At 33.2% G+C, this 24,953-nt stretch overlaps 2 protein-coding genes and 1 long non-coding RNA gene across 4 annotated transcripts; all 3 read right to left on the reverse strand.

Moving 5' to 3' along the window:
* Positions 1-2,778: 2,778 nt before the first annotated feature.
* LOC134702056 (uncharacterized) lies at positions 2,779-5,030 on the reverse strand. Its single transcript, XM_063563153.1, has 3 exons — positions 4,965-5,030; positions 3,682-3,744; positions 2,779-3,283 (listed from the first exon to the last, which is right to left on the reverse strand). The coding sequence occupies exons 2-3, from the start codon at positions 3,685-3,687 to the stop codon at positions 2,861-2,863; spliced, it is 429 nt and encodes a 142-aa protein (XP_063419223.1). The 5' UTR covers positions 3,688-3,744; positions 4,965-5,030; the 3' UTR covers positions 2,779-2,860.
* A 4,030-nt stretch (positions 5,031-9,060) lies between these two features.
* LOC134702057 (uncharacterized) lies at positions 9,061-12,907 on the reverse strand. Its single transcript, XR_010104303.1, has 3 exons — positions 12,804-12,907; positions 11,400-11,462; positions 9,061-10,698 (listed from the first exon to the last, which is right to left on the reverse strand). It is a non-coding gene; the product is annotated as an uncharacterized LOC134702057 (long non-coding RNA).
* A 1,836-nt stretch (positions 12,908-14,743) lies between these two features.
* On the reverse strand, positions 14,744-24,948 carry LOC134702048 (uncharacterized). 2 transcript variants are annotated; one of them, XM_063563147.1, is made up of 10 exons: positions 24,717-24,948; positions 23,175-23,392; positions 20,652-20,818; positions 19,860-20,110; positions 18,654-19,066; positions 18,128-18,397; positions 17,572-17,766; positions 15,604-15,731; positions 15,194-15,213; positions 14,744-14,995 (listed from the first exon to the last, which is right to left on the reverse strand). In XM_063563147.1, the coding sequence occupies exons 1-10, from the start codon at positions 24,805-24,807 to the stop codon at positions 14,865-14,867; spliced, it is 1,884 nt and encodes a 627-aa protein (XP_063419217.1). In that variant the 5' UTR covers positions 24,808-24,948; the 3' UTR covers positions 14,744-14,864. The 2 variants fall into 2 exon arrangements, with proteins under 2 accessions (XP_063419217.1, XP_063419216.1); XM_063563146.1 differs by lacking the exon at positions 15,194-15,213 and having other exon boundaries at positions 15,584-15,731.
* Between the last annotated feature and the right edge of the window lie 5 nt (positions 24,949-24,953).

Here is a 24,953-nt window from a genome sequence, read left to right on the forward strand (position 1 = left end):
CAGTCCTGCATGCAGCTTTGATCACCCTGTTGAGGACAGTATACACTATGTTTAAGATTGCGCTTTTCACAACGAAGCAAGAGAAATACTGTTTTCAAAATTAGAAGGATAGGCAAATTTAGACAAATCAGTAAAAAGAGTAAACAGAAATGTGTTCTTTAATATAATACGCAATGCCGTTTTCTTTCCAACACATAAATTGTCATAATAACATGAATAAATGTGTATTGACTGTGACATGATGACTTTTGATTTTTTCCCAAATTTTCCGGGTTTCAAACATGTTGACATAAGCTATTTAAAGCATGTACTTTTAATCACATGGCATGAAAGAAAATCGTAAGTAATGAACATTATATTATCATTGCAACAAAATGGAGGGTCAATAAAAAACAAAACACATTTTTTTATATATTTTTATTTTTTATTTTTTTCAAAATTTTATTGAAAATGGGAAATTCGTTTTCCGTCCGCATATCGCCGCTGTCCGCAATTAGGCGAATTTCCCCTATACTATATCCATTGAGCTTCTATTGACTGGTGACGGTGACCTTTCTTTTCAGCAAAACAAAGACATTTTTTAGTCAGTACAATCTTACATCAGAATAACGCAAAAATTTTAAAACAATCAATCAACATTCTAAATTTCTACTTTACAAACTTTCACTCCACATATGCTCCAGTCCAGTTGTTTCATTATTATTCCTAATCTACGGAAGCCGATAAGGGCCATTCAAAAAAAATATTTTATGTCGTAATTACGACATCGCTATGTCGTAATTTCGACATATCATGTCGTAATAACGACATCACTATGTCGTGTAAACGACATATCTATGTCGTAATAACGACATCGCTATTTATGAAAGAATATGTATTATGATTGGAAAGAGACTAAAGAGACAGAAATTAACAACTATAGGTCATCATTATGCCCCCAATAATTAGAAAAGCCCCGCATAGTCAGCTATGAAAGAGGGAGGAAAGATACCAGAGGGAGAGTCCTTGAAATGCCGTGTGGCAGACATTGTTATTATTTAATTATAAGCTCCCTTGGTAAAACTCCAAATTTCATATTTAAAGTATTTTATTGTTAAATAATATACATGACGCTTAATACGTTAACGTGACGGTACCCAAAAAAACGTAATTACGACATAAAATATTTTTTTTGAATGGCCCTTATCGGCTTCCGTACTTATCATATTGTATTTTTTATTTTTTTTATTTTTAATTTTCGTTTGTAGTATGTATTACATACATTCCTACTATGTTCTTTGTCATTATCTAATGTACTTTGTGTTTATATTTATATTGAGAGAGAACGTCTCTAATGTAGTTATAACTTGTGTCCAATCCCTTATGCTACTTTTTTAAAACAAAGTAAAATAAAATATGTTTAAACTTAAACTATGGGTTAGTCTTTGGCGCTAAAACGTCAATGTTTTTTCGCTAAAATATTCAATCAATGCACTAAAATGTCCCCCGCCGCAACTGTCAGACAACGTGTAGCTGAAAAAGTTCCTTTTTCCAATTATTGAATAAATTTAAATTCAGAGACGTTTTCTTAAAGCCTGTCATTTATGTTGTAAGATTGCAAGATAGAAACCAAACGTGCAACACAGGAACGATATGATTAAAGATGATTGATATTTCGGCTTAAAACAGATTCAAGGAGTTTAATTTTTTTTTGTCAGTTGCCAATTTGTAGATATAAGCCATCTGCGTAGAAGTAAGGCTCTGGCGTTAATATATCTTATTTGATAAGATATGCCAAATCATGTTCGAGTTATCGAACTCTCACAGGGTTATATTTCTGAACTTCCCCAAAGAAGGTTTCAGGGCGGTCTACGTTGGCCGTCTTCTGTTTGTCAGTGATCTTTTTATATTCTATCCTTGAATTAGATCGTCATTACTATTTATATTCTATCATTGAATTAGATCGTCATTACTATTAATATTCTTTCATTGAATTAGATCGGCATTACTATTTATATTCTATCCTTGAATTAGATCGATTCGTATTATTATATTCATTGTGCAATTCTGTTATTGTGTGGTAAAGTGTTGTAACCATAGATTGAAAACTTTACCAACATTTGTTAAGTTTCAACAGTTTGTAATTTTGTATGAAAGAAATGAAAGAAAACAAAATCCTGTTCTCATGCTTATTTGTAATCAAATGCACTACTGTGTAAACTATAAGAAATGTTCGGCACACAAGCCGAATACTCTATAAGTAGATAGATAGAGAGACAGACGCATTGAAAAACGAACAAACAGGATTTCTTGTATGTCTCCGATATATCCTGTATGTGTCTGTTTAAACAGTGGCCTGTTAATCAAATGTTGTCGTTTCTTGAAATAATTCATAATGACTTTTCGTTTATTATTTTGTAAAAAAATTGTTTTTCTCGTTTTTGTCATGTCGGAACTTTTAATGCCTTTTTGTGTGGTAAAGATCATGCTCGTTGTTGGAGGCCGTACGATTACCTTCATTTAATAAAGTCTACGCCAAAGTCTAATCTTTGTGTTTTCATTCATTCAAATAAGAGGAACATATATGATGAGACGTCGGCCTAAAAGTAGATTTTTAATTGTTTGCTAATTGTATCTTTTAATGTAGGGTGTATGTTTCATATAAGTTTCAACGAAAGAATATTTTCAACTCAAAAGTTAACAAATTGAAAAATCGTCATTGTACATGTACCGCAGTACATGTACCACATAAAAATGTTCAATGTTACCAAAGTAACACGGTCATGTTAAAGTGAAAACACTATTTGATATGTTTTTATTAAACAATTTATTAAACCAAACAAGAGAATATTAACTATAAATCACTGGATTATGAAATCACTTAGAATTGATGGTTATCCCCTGGATAGAATCCGTACTCATTACAAAAGAAATAACATTTTTCTTTGACAAATAGACAGTCATTGACACATTGCTTGTAGTAATAATATCCCTGGCTGTGATAAAGGGGTCTGCATTGATAATTTTTACACTTGTGCAGGGCGTAGTCACACTGGTAATAACATTGGTTTGGTCGTTGTCCCCTCCTGACACCATTACTGCTGTCGCTACTATCGCTGCTACCCCTGTTCTGCCTCCCTCCGAACCTCCCACCGCTGTTCTGCCTCCCTCCGAATCTTCCACCGTTGTTCTGCCTACCTCCGAATCTCCCGCCATCGTTCCTGTCGCCACTATCACTGGAACTTCCTTTTACAAAGTTGATACAGAGTAGAACAGCACCGACTGCTAGCAACATAAACTTGAGCTGAAACATATCAGTAAGAGGTAAAATAAAAATATGTACTTTGAATAAAATGTAATTTGATTAATTAGTCTCATAGATAGAAAAACGAAGAAAACAATTATATGTATCATATTTCATTGTCTACCAAGATATTACATTATTTTTCATTTTATTTTGTAGACTTTAAAGTCAATCCATTATAAAGAAATATACATACGAAATAACCTTCGCTAAAGATTTGGATATCTTGTCAAACTTTTATAAGAATTATTATGTATTTCAACGTGAAACACAAAAAAGTAAGTGTAAACGTAAAAAAAATGCTTTAAATTGTGTTACTTCAGCTATAATCTTTGTCTCAATTAGATAGAAAACAATTAGAACGATCGTCTAGAAATTAAAGACAATAAACACCTTACCTGCATAATGAAACTTTGTGCTATACTTGTTTATAAACGATCCTCAATGTATGTCTGAAATTCCTGAAAATGTATAAAATAGAAATATAAAATGTAAGTAAGTCAGTTTAACAAATGAATAAATTGCATCATTTAAAGTTTTAAAGATTTATAATAAATTCCCTCTTTTTTTACTTTCGTTTATTGCTAATAGAATTTTTTAAACAAGCGGTATAAACCAAATGGTTGTATATGATGATAAGTATGGTCCCATTTATATTTTAAACCTTTCGGAATTTTGGTGTTCAACGCCACTTTAAAGCGTCGCGTTAGAGCTATTGACAGAAAAAGCCGGAGCGCCTGGAGAAAAACACCCTTTAAAAAGTAAGGACCGCACACATATTATTATAAGAACTTTGTATGGTGTAAATTTGTTGTCCCTTCTTTCACATTATGGAACAAGTTACCGGAACATAATAGGAAATTTCATCGCTGTATTTTGAAAGGTGGTATAACAGAAAACAAAATAAGTTGTATTTAAATCGGAGTTTTATGAATCCTGTTTTATATCCTCGAACGCATTGGGTCTCAATCAACTGTATTGGCCTTCTACTAAGACTCCGGTCAATACAAATAACCTTTTACTCAATACAAGTTTTACTCAATACAAGTTTTACTCAATACAAGTTTTACTCAATACAAGTTTTACTCAATACATGTTATACTCAATGCATGTTTTACTCAATACAAGTTTTACTCAATACATGTTTTACTCAATGCATGTTTTACTCAATGCATGTTTTACTCAATACATGTTTTACTCAATACATGTACTGCACTTGAATATAATACCTATCTAATACCAGTATAAATTTGAGACGAAATATGTTTTTGTATATTAAAATTTTATATTTAGTTGCAGCTTGTATCCGGATCCTATATTTGTACTTTAATCTATGTGTTTATATAGTTAATAATACCACAATTACATGTATATATAAATGTCTAATTTATAATATACAAAAATTTTGTTTTTATTTATATTGCCTAAAGTTAAACGGACAATCTCAAAACCGGAAATCAATCTATAAGTAAAGTGTAACAGTATTAACATTTGATTTGTATTACAACAATTCTAAAAAGTAAACTTTGATATATAAGGGATGGTATTTCAATAAAACGTGAATTGTCAAAGGCATTCTTTTATTCTACCTAGTACACATATTTTGTTTTAAGAAACAAAATCTTTTTGCTCTTTCCGATTGAACTATAAATCAATAATGTGTAAATTATAATGTACTTACCCTTAAGATGTCTTGACAGTTTATAATGCTCCAGACATCTAACAAACCATATTTATATAGAGATGTTAGGATGTTCCTACCCGTGTTAAGTCTCTTCCCGTTATTAAGTGTGATTAAGCTTATCTTTATGTCATATTTATACATTCATTAAAGTTTAATTTCTTTTTAAATTTTAAAACCACACATCCTTACAAGTTCTTAAAATAATTTCATAATTGTTTTAAATGCAATTAAACATACAGTTGTATGCATATCTTTATTTCTAGTTGATTGTCCTGGGAACAAAACGCATATTTGACAAATCAGCATCAATGCGACAGAAGTCAGACCGCCACTTGGCCTTTTTTTTTAAGCTTGACTGGTGTCCAACTGATGTTGACTGGCTGACCCCTAAACAAGGTTTCTATGTATCACTATCACTGCTGGTGATCCGATGGATAAATCTGTTGTTGAGTTGTCACTGGCTCAGACGTACTTATAAATATAATTATTTTTTGTGACTGTATCTTACATTAATTTGTAGGATTCTTTGCTATAGTTAATTTATCGTGTCTATAAAAGAGGGACGAAAGATACCAAAGGGACAGTCAAACTCATAAATCTAAAACAAACTGACAACGCCATGGCTAAAAATGAAAAAGACAAACAATAGAACACATGACACAACATGTGATGCCTTATTCATCATGGACTGTAGTACGACGCTAGATTAAAACTGACGTGGAAAGGTAACACCCGGCCACCAAAAGCTTCATTTTTATGAAGCCCAGATGGTCGTGTGGTCTAGCGGGACGGCTACAGTGCAGGCGATCTAACATAGTTGTGTTGATGTTTAGACGAGTTGTATATACATAATGTACACAGCCATGTATCACCATCACTGCTGGTGGTCCTATTGATAAATCTGTTACAGAGTTGTCGCTTGCTCAGACGTACTTGTATATTTATACTTGTTGTGTGCAAGATGTAAGTTTGTTTAGGGTTTTTGCACAAGTTATAAGTTTTTGACACATAGCTTCTTGCACCAGAATCTATATCCCAATTTTGGTTAGATGTTTGGTGTTGTCTATTCAATGTGTTTTTAAGGTAGATATTTGACGTTGTCTATTCCGGGTGTATTGGGATAGATGTTTGGTTTTGTCTATTCCGAGTTTTGAATTAAATGTTTGGTGTTGTCTATTCGAAGTGTATTGAGATAGATGTGTTGTCTTTTCTATTCAGAGTGTATTGGGATAGATATATGGTGCTGTCTATTCCTAGTGTATTGGGATAGATGTGTCGTGTTGTCTATTCTGAGTGTATTGGGATAGATGTGTCGTGTTGTCTATTCTAAGTGTATTGGGATAGATGTTTGGTGTTGTCTATTCTGAGTGTATTGGGATAGATGTGTGGTGTTGTCTATTCCTAGTGTATTGGGATATATGTTTGGTGTTGCCTATTCTGAGTGTATTGGGATAGATGTTTGGTGTTGTCTATTCTGAGTGTATTGGGATAGATGTTTGGTGTGGTCTATTCTGAGTGTATTGGGATAGATGTGTGGTGTTGTCTATTCCTAGTGTATTGGGATAGATGTTTGGTGTTGTCTAATCTAAGGTAATTGGGATAAATGTTTGGTGTTGTCTATTCCTAGTGTATTGGGATAGATGTGTGGTGTTGTCCATTCCTAGTGTATTGGGATAGATGTGTCGTGTTGTCTATTCTAAGTGTATTGGAATAGATGTTTGGTGTTGTCTATTCTGAGTGTATTGGGATAGATGTGTGGTGTTGTCTATTCCTAGTGTATTGGGATATATGTTTGTTGTTGTCTACTCTAAGGTAATTGGGATAGATGTTTGGTGTTGTCTATTCTGAGTGTATTGGGATAGATGTTTGGTGTTGTCAATTCTGATTGTATTGGGATAGATGTTTGGTGTTGTCTATTCCTAGTGTATTGGGATAGATGTTTGGTGTTGTCTACCCTTATGTAATTGGGATAGATGTTTGGTGTTGTCTACCCTTATGTAATTGGAATAGATGTTTGGTGTTGTCTATTCTGAGTGTATTGGGATAGATGTTTGGTGTTGTCTATTCTGAGTGTATTGGGATAGATGTATGGTGTTGTCTATTCTGAGTGTATTGGGATAGATATTTGGTGTTGTCTACTCTAAGGTAATTGGGATAGATGTTTGGTGTTGTCTACTCTAGGGTAATTGGGATAGATGTGTGGTGTTGTCTATTCCTAGTGTATTGGGATAGATGTTTGGTGTGGTCTAATCTAAGGTAATTGGGATAAATGTTTGGTGTTGTCTATTCCTAGTGTATTGGGATAGATGTGTGGTGTTGTCCATTCCTAGTGTATTGGGATAGATGTGTGGTGTTGTCTATTCCGAGTGTATTGGGATAGATGTTTGGTGTTGTCTACTCTAAGGTAATTGGTATAGATGTTTGGTGTTGTCTATTCTGAGTGTATTGGGATAGATGTTTGGTGTTGTCTATTCTGAGTGTATTGGGATAGATGTGTGGTGTTGTCTATTCCTAGTGTATTGGGATAGATGTTTGGTGTTGTCTAATCTAAGGTAATTGGGATAAATGTTTGGTGTTTTTTATTCTGAGTGTATTGGGATAGATGTGTGGTGTTGTCCATTCCTAGTGTATTGGGATAGATGTATGGTGTTGTCTATTCCGAGTGTATTGGGATAGATGTGTGGTGTTGTCTATTCCGAGTGTATTGAGATAGATGAGTGGTCTTGTCTATTTCTTGTGTATTGGGATAGATGTATGGTGTTGTCTATTCCGAGTGTATTGTCATATATGTTTGGTGTTGTCTATTCCTAGTGTATTGGGATAGATGTATGGTGTTGTCTATTCCGAGTGTATTGTCATATATGTTTGGTGTTGTCTATTCCTAGTGTATTGGGATAGATGTATGGTGTTGTCTATTCCGAGTGTATTGTCATATATGTTTGGTGTTGTCTATTCCTAGTGTATTGGGATAGATGTATGGTGTTGTCTATTCCGGGTGTATTGTCATATATGTTTGGTGTTGTCTATTCCTAGTGTTTTGGAATAGATGACTGGTGTTGTCTTTTCGAGTATATTGGGAGAGCTGTGTCGTGTTGTCTATTCTAAGTGTATTGGGATAGATGTTTGGCGTTGTTTATATTCAGAGTGAATTTAGTACATGTTTGGTATTGTCTATTCTGAGTGGAGGGGAGTAGATATTATGTGCTTTCTGTTCCTAGTTTAATGGGATAGATGTGTGATGTCTATTCTGAGTGTATAAAGATAGATAAGTGGTCTTTTCTATTCAGAGTGTATTTGGATAGATATATCGTGTTGTCTATTCCTAGTGTATTGAGATAGATGTGTGGTGTTGTCTATTCTGAGTGTATTGGGATAGATGTGTCGTGTTGTCTATTCCTAGTGTATTGGGATATATGTGTGGTGTTGTCTATTCCGAGTGTATTGGGTTATATATGTGGTTTTGTCTCTTCTAGGTGTAAATGGATAGATGTGTGTTGTTGTCTATTCGGAGTGTATTGTGGTATATGTTTAGTGTTGTCTATGTTAAGTGTATTGGGGCAGATGTGTAATGTTGTCTATTCCATGTGTTTTGGGATATATGAATCCGGTTGTCTACCCTTATTATATTCGGATAGGTGTGTGGTGTTGTCTCTTCAGAGTTATTAAAATAGATGAGTGGTCCTGTCTATTCCGAATGTATTGGTATAGATGTATGGTGTTGTCTATTCCGAGTGTTTTAAGATAGATGAGTCGTATTGTCTATTCAGAGTGTATTGGGATAGACGAGTGGTGATGTCTTTTCAGAGTGTATTGTAATAGTTGTGTGGTGTTGTCTATTCCTAGTGTATTGAGACAGTCTAAAATTTTGGTGTTGTAGATTAAGAGTGTATTGGGGTAGATGTGTTGTGTTTTTTTTTATTTCGAGTTTATTTGGGATAGATGGATAATGTTTACTATTCCTATTGAATTGGGATAAATGTGTAGCGTTCTTTATTTCGAGTTTGTGTGGATAAATGTTATTAACATAGATTCAAACTTTTCAATTCTTAGTGAACGGAAAGTAACAGAAAAAAAAACCGCATATAAGAATAAATTCATTTGCAATGTTTTATTAAATGATTCATAAAGAAAATTGAAATATCAACTGACCATAAAAGAAAGATGGTCAAGTTGACGAGATGTAATATCTGTTAGGTTCAAAATTAATGGTTATATCCTGTCCAAGTTGACGAGATGTAATATCTGTTAGGTTCAGAATATATGGTTATATCCTGGATAGTATCGGTGTTGATTACAGAAGTAGTTACAAGGTTCAGAATATATGGTTATATCCTGTATAGTATCCATGTTTATTACAGAAGTAGTTACAAGGTTCAGAATCTATGGTTATATCCTGGATAGTATCGGTGTTTATTACAGAAGTAGTTACAAGGTTCAGAATCTATGGTTATATCCTGGATAGTATCCATGTTTATTACAGAAGTAGTTACAAGGTTCAGAATCTATGGTTATATCCTGGATAGTATCCATGTTTATTACAGAAGTAGTTACAAGGTTCAGAATATATGGTAATATCCTGGATAGTATCGGTGTTGATTACAGAAGTAGTTACAAGGTTCAGAATCTATGGTTATATCCTGGATAGTATCGGTGTTGATTACAGAAGTAGTGACTGTTAGGTTCAGAATATATGGTTATATACTGGATAGTATCGGTGTTGATTACAGAAGTAGTTACTGTTAGGTTCAGAATATATGGTTATATCCTGGATAGTATCGGTGTTGATTACAGAAGTAGTTACTGTTAGGTTCAGAATATATGGTTATATACTGGATAGTATCGGTGTTGATTACAGAAGTAGTTACTGTTAGGTTCAGAATCTATGGTTATATCCTGGATAGTATCGGTGTTGATTACAGAAGTAGTTACTGTTAGGTTCAGAATATATGGTTATATCCTGGATAGTATCGGTGTTGATTACAGAAGTAGTTACTGTTAGGTTCAGAATATATGGTTATATCCTGGATAGTGTCGGTGTTGATTACAGAAGTAGTTACTGTTAGGTTCAGAATATATGGTTATATCCTGGATAGTATCGGTATTGATTACAGAAGTAGTTACAAGGTTCAGAATCTATGGTTATATCCTGGATAGTATCAGTGTTGATTACAGAAGTAGTTACTGTTAGGTTCAGAATCTATGGTTATATCCTGGATAGTATCCGTGTTGATTACAGAAGTAGTTACAAGGTTTAGAATCTATGGTTATATCCTGGATAGTATCCGTGTTGATTACAGAAGTAGTTACTGTTAGGTTCAGAATCTATGGTTATATCCTGGATAGTATCCGTGTTGATTACAGAAGTAGTTACAAGGTTTAGAATCTATGGTTATATCCTGGATAGTATCCGTGTTGATTACAGAAGTAGTTACAAGGTTTAGAATCTATGGTTATATCCTGGATAGTATCCGTGTTGATTACAGAAGTAGTTACACTTCTGTTTGATGTATTGGCAGTTCTGGCAACACTGATTGTAGTAGTAATGTCCTCTGTTATAGTAAATTGGTCTGCATTGGTAATGGAGACACTTCTTCAAGCCGTAGTTACACTGGTTGTAACATTGATACACATTTGATAGTCTGCTTCTTTGCCTCCAAAATCTAGTTTTAAGACCTTGTACAGTATTGGCGTACATTAAAACAGCACACAGTGCCAGAAAAACAAACTTCATCTGGAAAAGAGATGTTATTGTTTAATCACTGTAAACAGCACACAGTGACAGCAATAAAAATTTTAAATGTAAAATAATATATATTATTATTTGATCAGTATAAACAGCAAGAGGAAACACTAGACTGAAGCGGTGTTCGAAACCCTTAAAACTACAATTGTTATGTCATAATCAATACAATCAAAATGTGACTTAGGTAATAGAATGTAATACAATGGGAGCGAGAAACACCCAATAAAGAAGTTGTAAAAAGATCATATTTCGTCTATTTGTTATCCCTATTTTTTGGCTCCTTTGTAAAAATTGAAATTCTTAGAGCTTTATCAATTCTGTAAATTCTCTACTTCATTCGGGAGAATACACAGTGTTATGTTGCAATGACTACAGCATATTATTATTTGAAACTGTTTTCAAAGCGATTGATGACCATTTTTTTCATCCTTTTGTAAGATGTGGTATGAGTGCCAACGAGATAACTCTTCACCCAAGTCACAACTTACCGAAGCAAATAGTTCATGGTACAATGAATCTTTAACATAGAACACTGGCTCACGCTAAACAGTGAGCCCCAAAGGACTCCCTAAAAACACAAGTGTACATGTTTGATAGTCTCGGCCATGATGTTTGTCTCTGCATAAGACGACCCGTAACATAACATGCCAAATTGTTATCTCATTACGAATTATTAACATACGACATACCTGCATGATTGAATTCTGTGTTAAAGAAGATAATAAACTGTCATCAAATTATGTCTTCAAAACCTGTTAATATATAAAAATAGAACATTTTGAAATCTAACACTTATATAAAATCATTTTAAGTTTTAAAGATTTAAAATAACAAAGATGTGTTCCCCTTTATTTTTAAAATGTCCATCGGAGGTATAAATCATGCATTGTACAAGATTCTTTGTATATATATTGAACTTCGTCTACGCCAGTATATTTCAAATTATGTAAAGATGGTTATACACTAAAAAAACAAAATGTCTTAAAGATTTGCTTGTAAAAACAATTATAGACAGTTAGTAGAACAGAATATTAGTGAAAATATTCTTAACAGAAAATACAAAGAAGCATACACCTTAAGAATAGTCATAATTTGTTGATATTTGAACTGTTTTACATTTTTTATGCAATTTTTGTGTCTTTATAGCTGACTATGCGATATGTCTTTGTTCATTGTTGAAGATCGTACGGTGACCTATGGCTGTTAATTTCAGTGTCATTTGGTCTCTTTTGGACAGTTGTCTCATTTGCAATCATAATACATATTATTTTTTTATTATTATATATAGCGTCATATAGTCTTAAATTGATATCTTTGAAGAATTTTTACTTATTTAACAAAGAAACGTATACAGGAGATCTTGAAATAAATGTCGTCTTAAATATAAATAGAGAATGAAAACAATTAAAACCGTAAAAACTACTCTTTACGGCAAAATAAACATTGATGTTGAGTTTGCTCAAATCTAAACATGTTTGCACCTGTCCTAAGTCAGGAATCTGATGTACAGTAGTTGTCGTTTGTTTATGTAATATATACGTGTTTCTCGTTTCTCGTTTTGTTTATATAGATTAGACCGTTGGTTTTCCCGTTTGAATGGTTTTACACTAGTAATTTTGGGGCCCTTTATAGCTTGTTGTTCGGTGTGAGCCAAGGCTCCGTGTTGAAGGCCGTACTTTAACCTATAATGGTTTAATTTTTAAATTGTTATTTGGATGGAGAGTTGTCTCATTGGCACTCACACCACATCTTCCTATATCTATAGATATTATAGACATAGGGAAATGTGGTGCGAGTGCCAATGAGACAACTCTGCATCCAAAAAAACAAATTATTTTTTAAAAGTAAACCATTATAGGTCAATGCACGGCCTTCGACACGGAGCATTGGCTCACAACGAACCACAAACTATGTAGGGCCTCAAAATTATATAAGAATACTTTAGAAAAATAATGATTTGTTAAGGAAAAGTATCAAAATCAATACATTTCTAGTTGTCCTCTTTTTCATATCTGATGCTCCTTTTATATATCATTTCTATTAAATTGTAACTGTACATGGATAATGTCACTGTATATATATAATGTACTTACCGATGAAGAGTCTTTAAAATCTATAATACTTAGAAAATCTGACAACCCTAAATTTATATACAGAAATTTCTGGCAATGTCAACAAAGCCTCTTCCTGATTTTGGTTATGCATATCCTTTAAAACTATATCCGAATAAGAGTTTTATTTTCATAAATGTTAAACCACGCATCCTTAACACTGTAATATTTTTAAAAGAATTGAGTAATTGTTTTCAAATTGGATAACCTGAAAATAAATACTGATAATTTAATGAATATAAGTGTGATTTGAACTGTTAAAGTATATCAGTAGGAGGAGACATTAGGGACACTAAAAATAGAAGTAGAAGAGAAATTGACATTACAAAAAAAAACAACTACAAAAAACGTCAAGTCCATACAACTGCTGCTGATTTTCTTCTATCGTCTTTAAATCATCAATATCAAGTAATTTCCTTAAAGAAGTAAGTCGAGTTCTGCATGTACATTGACAAAATGTGTTTTAACAATTAACATTGATTTTAATCTTTTGTCATGTACCCTGCCTTTATACATGTAAGCTTACTTTGGGTGTCATTGTACTCATATTTTGACAAATTTGCCTATTGTGTCTGTTGTGTTCACGCATCGTTGTAAATATAATTTGGAACTTGATGCGACTGTCATACAGGTGAAGTTTAGTGCTAAGAAACCAGATTCAAACCACCATTTTCTACATTTGAAAATGCCTGTACCCAGTCAAAAATATGACAGTTGGTGTTCATTCGTATGATATTTTTCATCATTTGATTTTGCCATTTGATTAGCGACTTTCCGTTTTGAATTTTCATCGGAGTTAGTATGTTCGTGATTTTACTTTTTTTGTCGTTTCCACAACTACCAAATTGAATATAAACAATATAACCCTGTATCCCAAAGCTATTAACATGTCATTTGCTATGCTCGTTTTCCATTAATCATTGGTGTAAAATATCATTTTGTCTCTCGGATTTTATCGGGTTTCTACTATAATCCCAATATTTCTGTCTGTGATATTATTTCAAAGTTTTGTCCGGTTTAAGATATAAATGCCGATCGATGTCGTGGAGATTATTATTATTATTATATGTCTTAGCACCTAGACGAAAGTTGAGAGGATTCAAGGGCTGTATATGTATTTTTTTTATTTCTATTTTTCAATTTAGATATTTTTTCTTTTATGTAGCCGTCCGTAACGTGCATGAAATATATTCCACTGAACATTGTCCAACTGTCACTCAATCGACCATTTATATGTATTTTGATTTCACCAGTAATTTAAGACAATTTATATAGCAACTCTTAGCCAATTATAAGCATACAGAATCTTCCGAATTTTTTTTCTTCTTACATTTATCTTGTTATTCAATCCAAAGACTGCTGTTGTCTGTTCTATGGTCGGGTTGTTGTCTCTTTGACACATGCCCCATTTCCATTCTCAATTTTAAATATCATCCCATTAGCCAGTACTTCGGTACTATTATGACACAAGGATTTTGTGTTATTAAAATTTATTAATATAAAATTTTGTTAGTTGTTCTAAATCAAGGAATATATCATCATGATCATGTAAAGCTCTGGTTCCTTTCTCAGCTTTGGTTATACCTTTTTGTCCTTTAAGTTTATAATAAAATTAAGAATAGACATAGAGAATATGTCAAAGAGACAACAACCCAACTAAAGAGCAGACAACAGCCGAATGCTACCAATGGTTCTTCTACGCGGCTAGAAAATCCCGCAATCAGAGTTGTCCTCAGCTGGTCCCTAAATAAAATGGTACATACTACTTCAGTGAAAGCCTTCATTTTTGTAATAAGGTTTGAATGTTCAAATAGTTTTACCTTCAGCTTCACTGAAAAGACTTTGATTGTCGAAATGCGCATCTGGTGCAGATAAATTGTACCGTTTATGTTGTTATCAGTATAAATAGCATAATGAAATAATAGAAATGCATATGTAATTTATTAAATATTTCAAAACAATAGGAATAGTCTGCATAATTAAAGCGTCTCAATTGTCTACTAGAAAAGTTTAAACAATTCTTCCAGTGAATGATCCCATTATTTAATGCCACGATCCACACTTTGGAAAATTTAGCGGTGATTTTGGATGTTCATGGAGCTCACCAACTTGGAAAACAAGGCCCATACCAATCTCTGCGTGAAATTCTATATGACAGTGGAAAAACCAAAATCCTAAAAAAGACAAAAAGTTTTTGATTTTGAGATAAGACTACTTATACTAAAAAGTAAAATCACAAAAATAACTAACATGTTATATGTTTTCCGTACTTTAAAATTCTTGAATTCGTCTAAAAGCCACCCTCGTCACAATTTTTTTGGATACAAGTAAACCATTATAGGTCAAAGTACGGAATGGTCGAACATATTTACCTGGATTAGTAGCATGGAACCTGACAATCGTGTATCCGCCATCTGGTACAGTAACGGTATATTTAGAGTCGAACATATTTACCTGGATTAGTAGCATGGAACCTAGACTTGCTACAATTCCCTTTCTATTATTTTTCTCTTACTAATTTATATGTTTACTGATAAGTGCTAGCCTACTGATTGCCCTTGGAGAAAGGCCTTCCTCCTGCAGATGTCAGAATAATTGTAATCTCCTAGTTATAGCAGTAAAACTATTAAAGGGGCAAAATTGAAAAAAAAGAAGAAAAAACATAATTAGGAAGGGACATGTAGCAAGTCTACATGGAACCTAACAATCGTGTATCCGCCATCTGGTACAGTAACGGTATCTTAAGAGTCGAACATATTTACCTGGATTAGTAGCAAGGAACCTAACAATCGTGTATCCGCCATCTGGTACAGTAACGGTATCTTTAGCTGCCCGTTTTGTAAGATTTCTGTGCAATAATCCAAGGTCGTCTAGTTTTTTCACTTCCTCTAAAGTTGTAGTGGATCCAAGCTAAAAGAAATGTGTAATTGCAAATTATTAAATATCACTTTGAGTAAGGGATTTCCTCATACTCGATTTTGTAAAAAACGACAGGCAAAAAGGTGATTTATAAAAATAGGAAGATATGGTATGATTGCAAATGGGAAAACTACCCACAAGAGATCAAATGACACATAAATTAACAATATTTTTTTATGAAATTCAAACGAGGAAACTAACGGCATAATTTATGTACAAAATAATGAACGGAAAACAAATATGATATACAGCATCAAACACCAAAAACCGAATTACAGGCTCATAAATTTCAAAATGTTTATGACTTCATTATGAAAATATAAACTGATATTTCAGTTTCAAATTTTCAGATTTTATTCACTGATACATATGTACTAGCCCATGATTTTCTATAAACCGACGAATTTGACTGTTTTTGTAAATTAATATCAAATAATAAAGCGCTTTTCATACCCTCTCCTTTAGTGAGACAAATCTTCAGGTGAAAAAAGGGAGAATCTTCTAACTATGCATATGCATACATGTAGCTTCGAATTCAATTTCTCAGCAGGGGTTTGTAAATCGTTTTTTGTTTGTTTGTTAGTGTTCTTCAAAATTGTATTACGTGTCGGTTTAGTTTTAATGGAATATATCATACATCACGTACATCAATCACAGAAGTTGACCTCTTGTTCATTAAAAAGTTTTAGTGTTATTACTTAGCTTCATTAAATGTATATATTATAACATACAGTACTGCAGTTCAAGGGCTAACATATACACACGATCTTTAACAACACAACAATAGGTACCTACCCTATCCATCCCAACTACTCGGAAGTTATATCTACCTACCCTATCCATCCCAACTACTCGGAAGTATTTCTACCTACCCTATCCATCCCAACTACTCGGAAGTATTTCTACCTACCCTATCCATACCGACAACTCGGAAGTATTTCTACCCACCCTATCCATCCCAACTACTCGGAAGTATTTCTACCTACCCTATCCATTCAAACTACTCGGAAGTATTTCTACCTACCCTATCCATTCAAACTACTAGGAAGTATTTTTACCTACCCTATCCATCCCAAGTACTCGGAAGTTATATCTACCAACCCTATCCATCCCAACTACTCGGAAGTTATATCTACCTACCCTATCCATCCCAACTACTCGGAAGTAATTTCTACCTACCCTATCCATCCCAACTACTCGGAAGTATTTCTACCCAACCTATCCATCCCAACTACTCGGAAGTATTTCTACCTATCCTATCCATTCAAACTACTTTGAATTATTTTTACCTATCCTATCCATACCGACAACTCGGAAGTATTTCTACCTACCTTATCCATCCCAACTACTCGGAAATTAATTCTACCTACCCTATCCATCCCAACTACTCGGAAGTATTTCTACCTACCCTATCCATCCCAACTACTCGGAAGTTATATCTACCCACCCTATCCATCCCAACTACTCGGAAGTTATTTCTACCTACCCTATCCATTCCAACTACTCGGAAGTATTTTTACCTACCCTATCCATACCGCCAACTCGGAAGTATTTCTACCTACCCTATCCATCCCAACTACTCGGAAGTTATTTCTACCTACCCTATCCATCCCAACTACTCGGAAGTATTTTTACCTACCCTATCCATCCCAACTACTCGGAAGTTATTTCTACCTACCCTATCCATTCCAACTACTCGGAAGTATTTTTACCTACCCTATCCATACCAACTACTCGGAAGTATTTTTACCTACCCTATCCATACCGACAACTCGGAAGTATTTTTACCTACCCTAACCATCCCAACTATTTGGACGTTATTTCTACCTACCCTATCCATACCGACAACTCGGAAATAATTTCCATGTAAATGCATAGGATGGTTTGCATCATAGGTATGTCCTTCATCAATGAGCACCAGTTCTACTGTATCCCCTAGTGAAACTTTCTGTACATGTACACACTCACAGTACTCCTTGGTACAGTCAGTTGTTTTATTCAGGGTCTCTGGATTACACAGTAATTCCTGCAACAAACGAAATAATTGATTAATTAAGTTATGCAATGCACCTGTGCCTTTTTGATATAATCACACACATGCGTTTTCAAACTTGCTTTGTGAATTTTTTTTTGTACAATGTAAGTCTTAACTTTCCATCTATCAGTTAATTTTACAGCCATACCTTTTCCAATGACGTAACACAAACATTGAAGAGGTTACTACATGACTTATAATTATGACAGGCACATGCGGTAGGGTTAAATTACTATATCGCGATCTTTTCGAAGACTCCTAGTGTTTGATATCGCATATGGTTTTCACTCATTAATGACACATTAGATGCATTCTGATTTACTAGTGTTTGCAGAAATTTCTTTCGACTTACCTTTGGGATGTCATTAAACTGTGACAGCACTGGTGATGGTGGTAATGTGTTAGAGATATGATTTATCTGTGGTGTATAATGGATATGGTCATGGTCATGCATTTGGTACACATCATTTAATCTGTAGTTACTGATATTGTAGAAATCCATTGCCAGATAAAAGCGTTTGTCCGGAACATCTTTCAGTGATGCATCATCGTCAAGTTTTGATACCAAACTGGAGACTGGAATAAGTGTCTCTGTCTCTTGGGCATTCAATGGGTTCAGTATCTGTATTAAAAATCATATCTTTTGTTTTATTTGTAAACTGTTTATAAATAATGAATAGTCTAACCTATAATTATATTAAACTTTCGAAAAAATATTATTAAGAATGACATTTTACATAGATCCATAAATTTCAGGCATTCATATATACTCTATGACTATGTTTAACCTCATATAAAACAGAGTGTGAAACGACCATCACAGTTTCCAACGGTCGGAACTTAGAACTTATACCACCAAAATCGGAACTTCTATATACCTTTCCATCTCTTTTTCTATCATCATGAAATCTTGACTCCGATGGGTCAGTCTCATTGGCTCCCCGATATCTTATTATAGCCAGCTGTGAAGCATTTTTCACTTCGCAGTCTGCAAGTCCTACAACTCTCATCCAGTAATTGTCAACCGACTGATCACCGTTTATGATGACGTCATACCGCTCTCCGTTGTACATTACCAGACTTTGCACTTCTATTGGTTCGATTGGAGTTCCGTCCGTAGCTATAACTGTTAAGTTGTGGTCATCAATAGAGATATGTTTCGGACAATAAAGCAGACCGTTACTGATCAGTCGAAAGCGGTATCGGCGACCAGAATCGATTGTAAATACTTCAAATGGCGTGTAGACTTCCTTTCCGGTAGACGTTGTAAACTTCTGAAATGCTCCCTTTCCTTAAAGACATAAGATTATGAATTAAAACAAAAAAACTAAACTGATGATAAGTGTATCAAAATATTCGATTTATAAGAGATATAACTTGAAAGAGGCGTGTATGGGAGAACCAAAAATATAGATAAAACTTTAAATTTGTAGTATGCTATAATTTTGTTAAACTGAACTCATTTTTGTTGAACAAAACTCACTTTTGGCAGTACAAAATTTAATTTCAAGTACAAAATGGTTAACCACAAGAGTCCCATTCGGCGCAATGTAGTTTCAAGATTGGTTAGGCTGATATTTGCAATAAAACAGTATTTACAAAACGTATCGAATTCTCTGCCATTCTTATCAAAGCAAACTTTTACAATCTGATCTTCCTTTATATGTCATGTGACCTTCAGGTAAAGCTCAACGAGAAACAAGACTTCGTATATCGTCAACATACTAGTCTTTAAGTCTTAAATCACTGCATGGTTTAACAAAATGTTTTTTTTTCATTTATCTATTATAGTTAATAATTTTTTCGTCTTTATACATGGAATGCTGCCGATCATTAATTAAATTAACAAAGTAACCAACATCATCTGTTTTGCATACCAATAGGGTCTTTTTCAGATACCGGTAATTAGTTGGATGTACATTCACACGTTGTGATGAATCTTACCAATTTTGAATTCAACATAGGAACCAATGGGTAATGTATACAGTTGTAAAACCTATGAACTTGGTTATATATTTTTTTAAATCATGGCTCATGTTTTTTAATTTATGTGTATCGTGCAAAAATCTGCAAAAAAAATGTACCATTTATTAGCATTGATGCAGGTTTGTTGTCGCCATCCGCAAGATAATGATGGGCAAATTTGTTGATTGACAGCTCTGTCAACCAATCGTTTATGATTACTGTATACTCTGGTGTGTCGATGTCGTACATGCTGTATTGTTGATCTTGTTCTGGGGTTTGTCGTATGACTAACGGCCCAAAGAAACCATCAGATCTCTGTAATCCTGAGTGAGCATGCCAAAAGTGTGTACCTGGTGTCGATGCCTTATATCTAAAGATACAACATTATAAGTTTTATTTAGATTTATCTGTCTGATCTTTATTTGGTTATCCTTCCCATAATATTTGGCAAAGTGATCACAAGTTGGATACAGGGTTATTACACTCTGACATTGCTACTGTACTTACTCGAAATTAATAAATGTCTAAAATAAATACAATATAAAAAAAGAAGATGTGGTGTAATTGCAAATGAGATAACTATCCACAAAAGACCAAAATGACACAGACCTTAACAACTATAGGTCATGTTTGAAATTTAATGTCTTGTATTTTCAAGCATTAATTTTGTTTGCATATATGATCAGATAAAGTCAAATAAACGATTACTTCTAAATTACTATAGTGAATTATATATATTGATTTATTTCTATAAGGCGGCGTTTATATCTGAGTTTGTTTTTAAAATCTTCCAAAATATAAATAATACTAGTTTTTCACACTGTTTTAGATATACTTGTTTATCTGTGAGTTTTTTTTAAAAATCCTCAAAATAAAAATAATACTATATTTTCACACTGTTATAAACGTACTTGTACTGGAATGAAGTGTCTGGTAGTATTGGACACTGTGTTACCATGGCTACACCATCCATAAACTGTGATTCTCTCTGGTGTATACCATGCCAGTGTACAGATGTTCCTTCGCTACCCTCCAGCTTATTATGAACATTTACAACTATTGTATCATTGTAACATACCTGAAAACATACATATGGGTTGTTGTGGTTTGAAACATATGAATACTATATAGAATCAAAAACACATGTAAAGAGACAATAATGAAGAATAAAAGCAAAAGTATAAGACCGAAAAAAACTATTTGAATTACAGTATATCAATCTATGGAGGAAGACCAATCAGAAATGGTAATAAAAAGTAAAATCACAAAAATACTGAACTTAGAGGAAAATCAATTCAAAAAGTCCATAATCACATGGCAAAATCAAATAACAAAACGCATCAAAAACGAATAGACAAGAACTGTCATATTCCTGACTTGGTACAGGCAAAATCAAATGTCGAAAATGGTGGATTAAACCTGGTTCTATAGCGCTAACCCTCTCACTTTAATGACAGTCTCATCAAATTCCGTTATATTTATACTGATGCGTTAATAAAACAAGACACAATAAATAAAATAGTCTAAATATGGGTACATCAGTCATCATCGTATAAAAAATTTAAAAGGAACAATTAAACAGAACACAAATAAAGGATCATCTGTATGATGAGGAAGACCAATCAGAAATGTTAATAAGGGATCTGTATGATGAGGAAGACCAATCAGAAATGTTTATAAGGAATCTGTATGATGAGGAAGACCAATCAGAAATGTTAATAAGGAATCTGTATGTTGAGGAAGACCAATCAGATATGTTAATAAGGAATCTGTATGTTGAGGAAGACCAATCAGAAATGTTAATAAGGGATCTGTATGATGAGGAAGACCAATCAGAAATGTTTATAAGGAATCTGTATGATGAGGAAGACCAATCAGAAATGTTAATAAGGAATCTGTATGTTGAGGAAGACCAATCAGATATGTTAATAAGGAATCTGTATGATGAGGAAGACCAATCAGAAATGTTAATAAGGAATCTGTATGATGAGAAAGACCAATCAGAAATGTTAATAAGGAATCTGTATGATGAGGAAGACCAATCAGAAATGTTTAAAAAGGGATCTGTATGATGAGGAAGACCAACCAGATATGCTAATAAGGGATCTGTATGACGGGGAAGACCAATCAGAAATGTTAAAAAGGGATCTGTATGATCTGTTGTTCAGCAACAGTTTTCAAGACTATTTTCCCGATTTCCTTATGGAAACCAGACGGTATTTACTGTCTTGTTTGCTTATCTTAACTGCTTCCTTTTAGATTTGTTTAATTATATTTGCAAACTAATCACTCAATAAAGGAATTACGTGCAACCGAACGCATACATAATTGTTCGAATGACACATTCGTCAAAGTATTGATTTGACATTTTTTGTCATTTTAATGATTACGTAAGGTGTTTTAACTTGCTAAAAGAATAACGGTAAAACTTTGTACTTTGTTTCGTTTTATCAATTTATCTGATTTTAGGGACACATGCTCTCTTGATAAAAGGATTCCTTAATATACGTGTACCTGTTATTCGTCCTTGCAACACACGAATTTCATTACAGATATTACATAAGAGGTTAACATTTCCTTTGGATCGATTAAAAAAAGTTTTATTTGTAATATCCCTATGTTGAAACCAAATTTAAAGTCTAGACTCTTTATCTATTTTACATTCAAAAATTAGTTTGAAACATAAAAATCTAGGCTGGGTAGAACGTGATGAGGGTACTATGCTGACATCATAACATTTTTAAACCTAAATAGTAATATCTTGTATTTAAATATTGGTGTTTTTCACAGTTCATGTTTGGATAAATTATACCTCATGTAAACTTGAAAAAGAAATTAACTCAGGAGAAACTGTGCATACTTGATGCCCATTGTAAAACATATAACTCTCGGAAAAATACGTGTAAATAAATAGATGCATCATATATTTAAAACGTTTTCTTAATATTTGAAATAAGGTTTCAATAATTTTGATTCCTGACAAAATACAAATTTTAATCTTCGTAATAAAGCTAGATGTGCGTGAAGTTATACAATGTAGTAGTGTATGGAGAACTGATACATGCTATTTTGTCTTTTAATACAATGTATACTAGTCAGCAAAAGAAACGATACAATGAAACATAATGAAATTGGCTACACTGTTCCAAGATATATAATTAATTGCCCAATTGGTCTAATATTTACAGAGTGATATTTTCTTAAGGCAAAAACACGATTTTTTGGGGTTATTTAAGAAATCGTTTTTCACCCCAAAATTTCAAAATACGATATTTAAACTTATAACTTGAGGTGTTGATTATTGTGATCATTTCCCCCTAACTAAATGTCAAACTCCCCTAAGGGTGGACACAAATTAAGCTAACAATCGTTGTTTGTACAGAGGTTTGTTTTGATTTAAAAACAGAATAGTTGGATAAATGTATATATCTTACATGTATACCAGGGCCCGGTAACATCCTGTTCACTGTGATTATTCCCCTTTGATTCCCATCCGCTGGAACACAATGAGGTCGTCCACAGTCTGTTGTATTGTAAGGACAATCATAACAAGACTTTGTTAGAGTATAATAGTATTCTACTGTAAAGTTATATTCACACGTCATTGGATGATCCGTCTTACATGGTCTAATGCACGGATGGTCCTTGTAGTCTGAAACAAATATGTTAGAATGCAAACAAAAATATGTCAAAATAAAATAAAATGGGTGTAACAAATATCACCAAACTTTACAACCTTCAACAATGAGAATAAGTCAAAATCCTGTGATTGGCTATAAAAGACTCCGAATTGACGATATAGAGAACAAGTTGAACCAGAAAACTTCGAGCATATGGATTTAACAACTTTTAGTTTAAGAACTGTTGAACTGATTGTGAAAATATAATTTAGTTTACTAAGGATATTTCTTTACAAAAAAATATCGTCGGAATCGAACAATGAATCAGCATCAGGTCATGTAATACCATTTGTAAAAAGCATTTAATGTGATGTGTAGTTTGAAATATTGGCTTCACATATACATGTAACAGTGGCACAAGATCCGTTTCAAAACCTACAATCTATATGGTCGGTCTCGTATGATTGACAATAAATGTCCTTCAGCTTATTGGCTGAAAAATTCCTAAATGGCTTATGGCTTACTGATCATCAGAACTGTTTCAGAATTATTAAAGTGAGAACATATTGATTTTAAAGAAAAACAGGCTAAGAAAAGAAATATCTTTATATTTTAATATTCTATACAGATGTTTATTTCATTGAATTACAAAGCAAAAAATAAATAAAATACAGAACTTCGAAGAAAATTCAAAAACGAAAGTATCGAAACCAATGGCAAAATCAAAAGTCCAATGACATCAAACCAATGGATAACAACTGTCATATTCCTGACTTGGTACAGGCATTTTCTTATGTAGAAAATGGTGAATTGAACCTGGTTTGAAAGACTTTAAAAGCAGGCCCAACCTCATGTTGGTATTAGAGTCGCATAAAATTCTATCATATTGACAACGATGTGTGAACAAAACAAACAAACAGACATAATAGAAATAAATGTCAAGAATAGGGCTGCAATACTCAACATTGTGTTATAATCTTTATCACTATGAAAGTAATCATGTCGCCAGTGTTGTTATTATAGATTTTTATAAATCGGTTTTCGTCATCTATACAACTGGCAATGTTTTTCAGTGTTTCGTGCTTTCAATACAAGTGTATCTCTTTTAAAAAGAAAGGTGTTGTTGCTAGATTGCTTTACTGTCCCATTTACTAATAAACAACTGTTACATCTACTTTCTTGTATATTTAATAAAACTTGCTTTTGCATTCTTTTTTCTTTAAAAATACAAAAAGATATTGTAATTTATTTTAGATTTATCATTTTCTACGAAATCTATGCTCAGTATCATTTTCTATTTTTATGGTCAATTGGTTAAATATATCAGTGCGGTCTCCACAAATTGATAATTCATACCTTGTAATAAAATATGACCATGCGATTCCACCAAAAATATTAATATTGTCGTCTTCAAAATAAGTAAGTTTGTTTCCATAAATTGTGCCATTGTATTGTCTTATTGACCGATGCGTCTTTCGCCTTAATTTAGATGATATGTCCCTTTTATAGTATTCGGGAAGTTTAATTAATTTGATAAGAAAATCTTGTGTCAATTTACCCTCTTTTTCGTTATGTGAAATAAAGTTCACCCCT

This window comes from Mytilus trossulus, unplaced genomic scaffold (assembly GCF_036588685.1).
Source record: "Mytilus trossulus isolate FHL-02 unplaced genomic scaffold, PNRI_Mtr1.1.1.hap1 h1tg000380l__unscaffolded, whole genome shotgun sequence".
Taxonomy (NCBI): Eukaryota; Metazoa; Mollusca; class Bivalvia; order Mytilida; family Mytilidae; genus Mytilus; species Mytilus trossulus.

Coding starts and splice junctions, on each gene's coding strand:
- LOC134702048 (XM_063563147.1), bottom strand. CDS start 24,807: ATGGCACAATTTATGGAAACAAACTTACTTATTTTGAAGACGACAATA. Junction 20,111..20,651: donor GACACTTCATTCCAGTACAA/GTACGTTTATAA, acceptor TTGTATCTTTAG/ATATAAGGCATCGACACCAG. Junction 17,767..18,127: donor AGTTTAATGACATCCCAAAG/GTAAGTCGAAAG, acceptor CGTTTGTTGCAG/GAATTACTGTGTAATCCAGA.